This window comes from Carlito syrichta, unplaced genomic scaffold (genome assembly GCF_000164805.1).
Source record: "Carlito syrichta isolate Samal-C Ts95f unplaced genomic scaffold, Tarsius_syrichta-2.0.1 Scaffold305688, whole genome shotgun sequence".
Lineage (NCBI taxonomy): Eukaryota > Metazoa > Chordata > Mammalia > Primates > Tarsiidae > Carlito > Carlito syrichta.
Genome location: NW_007249784.1, coordinates 456829 through 461154, shown reverse-complemented (window position 1 = coordinate 461154; position 4326 = coordinate 456829). Strand labels below are relative to the sequence as shown.

At 58.8% G+C, this 4326-nt stretch overlaps 1 protein-coding gene across 1 annotated transcript in view; it reads right to left on the bottom strand.

Annotated features, from left to right (window-relative positions):
- The window catches only part of KDM6B (lysine demethylase 6B), a 9967-nt gene that overhangs the window by 1913 nt on the left and 3728 nt on the right, over window positions 1-4326 (bottom strand). Inside the window, exons 12-22 of the mRNA XM_021714638.1 lie at window positions 3492-4324; window positions 3261-3387; window positions 3031-3136; window positions 1997-2202; window positions 1819-1883; window positions 1664-1735; window positions 1419-1567; window positions 1136-1250; window positions 863-1050; window positions 557-698; window positions 42-172 (exon numbers count right to left, since the gene is read on the bottom strand). Of these exons, the coding sequence (XP_021570313.1) occupies window positions 42-172; window positions 557-698; window positions 863-1050; window positions 1136-1250; window positions 1419-1567; window positions 1664-1735; window positions 1819-1883; window positions 1997-2202; window positions 3031-3136; window positions 3261-3387; window positions 3492-4324 (2134 nt within the window). The remainder of the gene's footprint in view (window positions 1-41; window positions 173-556; window positions 699-862; window positions 1051-1135; window positions 1251-1418; window positions 1568-1663; window positions 1736-1818; window positions 1884-1996; window positions 2203-3030; window positions 3137-3260; window positions 3388-3491; window positions 4325-4326) is intronic.

Below are 4326 nucleotides of genomic sequence, written 5' to 3'. Positions count from 1 at the left end.
GCTGCGGGGCTCTGGGGGAGGGGGCGGGAGAGCGGGCGCACTCACGTCGCACTCGTTGCAGTAGTAGGCAGGCTCGTCCTTGACCCGGCCCTGGTAGGCGATTTTCTTCCCTGCCCGCACCAGGCTCTCCCGTTGCACCTGGCAGTGCTTCATGGACTGCAGGAGGCAGAACCTGGGGCGCGATGAGGTGGTGTTGAGGCGAGGCTGCCGGCAGGGAGGTGGCAGCGAAGGGTTGGAGCAGGGCCCGAGGTCGCAGCCCCATAGCCCTCCCCTAGGGGGCCTCCCCCTGCGTGCCAGGGGCACACCCCCTATCTTGGGCATCTGTCACTGTTGAAATTTCATGTGGTTTTTGTCTGTTTGGACCACGGGGAAGTAAAGGGCATGAGAGCAAGGACCTTGTCAGCCGCCAAGCACAGTGACGCTGCAGGCAGAGGAGGGGGGACAGGGTAGACAAGGATGGAGCGGCACGTGAAGAATGGGGTGGAGGCGGATGGGAAGAACAAGAGCGGGGACCAAGTGAGGTGGCCATGGGCTCCCACCCAAATAAGGTCCTCACTTGATCATCTTGAACAAGTCGGGGTCACTGATCTTGACCGTGCGAGCCACGTTCCAAGACACGTGAATCATGGGTACAATGGATTTGACGTTCTTCACCTCGTTCCACTCATATCGTTCCAGGGCCAGCTGGTACTGATAGGCTGCGGGCCAGAGGAGTCACCACAGGATTCTCCAACCGCCCTCAACCACCTGACCCAAGCCCCTTCCCTCACAGCTGGCCACCCTCCAAGCCCTCCGTGGCTCACCCACCATAGGCCCCACCCCCTCATCGCTGAGAGGCCCTGCACTGGCCCCACACTCTCACCGGTGAGGGGCCCCACGTTCCAGGCGATGTTGTTGCACCAGCCGGTGGCCTGCACCCAGTGCACAGTCCCCGCGTTAATCCACACGAGGTCTCCAGGGCGCTGCACGAAGCGGTACACAGGGATATTGGATGCATAGAGGTCATCCAGGATTGGCCACCAGGAACCCGTCAAGTAGTCCACGCCGTGCCTACAGGATGGCCAAAGGGTCAGGTGGAAGCCCGGGGACCGAGGGAGGGGACGCAGTGAGGTGACTAGCAGGGGACAACACACACCGGTCGCAGAAGGCGCTGATGGTCTCCCAGTAGTGCTCGTGCACTGCGAACCACTCGCAATCGCCTGGGCCGATGTTGATGTTGACGGAGCAGAAGTTGTTGTTCTCTTGGTGGCCTGCAGGGGGAGACAGATAACGGCATGGCAGGCTGGAGCGAACCTGTGATCTGCAACAGCCCCGCCCTCTGTCCTCATTGGCTGACAGCTGAGCACCGCAGCCAACCTCCCTACCCCTAACCCCGCTCCCTTCGCCCCCCCATTCCTGCACAGGGGCGTAGACCACACCTGGCGTTCGGCTGCCGGGCACCTTCATGTACAGCTGCACCGTGTTCATGCCCAGGATGGTGTGACCCACGTGGCTCAGCATGTTGCCCGTGGATGTGACCCGCATGAAGGCGGGCAGCTTCAGCAGCTCCTGCAGCTGGGGCTTCCACCTGCCGGGCGAGGATGCGACAAAGTGAGGATCTAACCCCGAAAACTGTGTCCAGCCGCCCACCTGCCCCAAATTTGCTAGCCTTAGCCCCACTGACCGCTTGGCATCAGATAGGTCGATGTTGGTGCCAAACTTGATGATGTGATGGTTCTTCGGGTCTGGTGTGCTGCTGCTGGGACGAAAAGCACAGGTTGGTGGAGAGCAAAAGGAAGGGAAGAAAGCATGAAGGCAAAGGGCACGTCTGTACTGTACCTGGGAGGCGTTCCTGTAGTGCTGTCCGGCTCCTCTGACTCCTCATCCTCACTCTCCTTCTCTTCCTGCTCAACCAGAGGGGTAGGCAGGCCTGGGTCAATGACCTTCCAAGATCCCTGTGCCTCCCCACCCCTAATCCCAGCACCTGCCTCTACCCAGCTTAATGCTTGCCTCTCACCTGCAGCGACTCCTGGAAGGATGAGGCCTGGTACTGGGCGTACTTGGCAATGGTGGTGTGGGAACGAGAGCTCTCGCAGGGCCAGATCTGTCTAGTGCCTGTCAGATCCCAGTTCTCATCTGAAGGCTGCTGCACCTGGGTGCGCACCTCCACAGTGTGCTCACCACTCGCCTCCACCAGCGTCTTGGTGGAGAAGAGACCCAAGTCTGCAATGGAGGGCCAAACAGGGTGTCGGGGGGAGAGGCAGAGGACAGGGACCCAAGAACCCAACTGACCCTTTCCCTTTCTACTCCCCAGGCCTCAAACAGGGTGGGGATAGGCTTAGCAGAGCTCAGCCCTGAAGGAATAGGCAAGAACCCTAACCCATAGGAAGCTGGGAGGGTTGGCCTCTACCTGGATCCTCAACAGGCCCCTTCCTCCCACAACTGGAAAAATAACGCAAAAATAGTAGAATCCTCAGGTGTGCACGTAGCCATGTTTGGACACCGCCTGGCACAGAGTAAGTGCTCAGCTTTTTTCCCTCTTTGGAATCTTTCTAGCCAAAACAGCAGCTTTAAGTTACCACTGGATCCAATTAAATATTTGGTCATGTGAAAGCCTGAAATGTGCTTCAAATAGCTCAGTGGGGGAAGAGAGGAAATAAGGGTATAAAGAAAACAAGATTAACCTTTATATTTCTATAGTTTCCTCTACTTTTGTATGTGTTTGAAATATACCACAATAAAAGGTTGAAAGAGAGAGCACATGGCCTAAATCTTGGGTCTTCGGGGTTTTTCTAAAGTCTGTATTATATCCTTAACCACCAAGAAACCCAGAAATGACTAACCAGGCCCTGAGATACATCCCCTTCCCACTTGCCCACTGCTGAGGACAATCAGATGGGAGAAAAACCCAAGGCCAGCAGACCCATCGATGACTCAGAGGACCCCTCATTGCCACTGTCCTGGGTATTCAAGTGTGGGATTCTCAGAGGACCCCCACATACCCCAGATCCTTGCAGCCCTCCCTACACACTTTCTGCCCTTCATACTCACTGAGCCGCAGGGACCCCGCCAGTCCCCGGATCACGGTGATGGGATTCCGAGGGTCTGTACAGAACTGCAGCAGGACCGGCGAGAAGGCATCCCGTTTGCTCTCCAGCTGAGAGATGACCACGAGAGCTAGGGTCAGAGCCCTGGCCCTGGCTCAAAGCGCCCCAACCGCCCCCAACACCGTCTTAGAACCCTCTGGCAGGGGTGGTTCTGAGGACAAATGGCACACATACATAGATGCTGGGTGTGGGGGGATTGAGTTTTTCCCGGGGCAGCTTCTCCTCAGTGTTGATCTTCGGTTTCACAGACTGGGCAGGGGAAAGGTAGGACTCTCGAAACTTCCCCTTCACCTTGGCATTCCTGTGGGAGGACAGTGGAATGAGGACAGAAACATCAGGGTGATGAGGGAAGGGAGCCTATCCCCAGACCAAGCGCAGCCTTGTGGGTGACAGCCCCCAACTCACTTGCTGGCACGCACAACATCAGCAGCACAGTGGCTGATAGTGAGGTCTGCCATACGCAGCCGTCGCTCTTCCACTTCAGAGGCAATAAAGGTCTCCTTGTCACCACTCTCTACCTTGATGAGCCGGATCTTCAGCTCCTTGGGGGGCCCCTCACTAAGTGAGCGCAGCTTCAGCATGTCAGCCCTGCTGACGCCCGGTGGCCCTGGAGCTTCCTCCCGAGGCTTCTTTCCAGGGACAGGGGCTGATGGGGGTGTGGGCTGGGCAGAAGGTGCAGGAGCTGGCGGAGGGGCTGGAGCTGTGGGTGGCTTGGCCTTGGAGGCCCCGCCAAGATCAGGCCGGGCCTTCTCACGACCCTGGATCTCCTCACTCTGCAGGTCCAGGTTCCCCAGCACTCGACGGCTCTTTTCTTTGGGGGCCTTGGCCTTGGCCTTTGCCCTGCCCTCACGGGGCCGCCGACCCACACTGTCCTTACAGGCCCGCCTGTGCCGCCGATGCTCCTTCTGATGCTCCTTCTGATGCTCCTTCTGGTGCTCCCTCTGGTGCTCCCTCTGGTGCTCCTTCTGCCGCCTCTTACTGCTGCCTGACCCTGCTGCTGCTACCACCCCACCACTCTCCTCCTTAGCCTGTGCGGGAGGCAGCACTCGCTCAGTCCCACTGTCCACTGGGTCTACCGTGTCCACTGGGTCTGCTGGGTCGGTGGCACTCCGGCCCACCCGCTCCACAAGGGTCTCACAAGCCCGACTGATCTCTTCTAGCACCTCAGACTCAGAGCGAGCAGGGGGCAGTGGCAAGGGTGGGGGCGGCTGGGTGGGGGTCGTGGGGCCTGGGGCTGGCT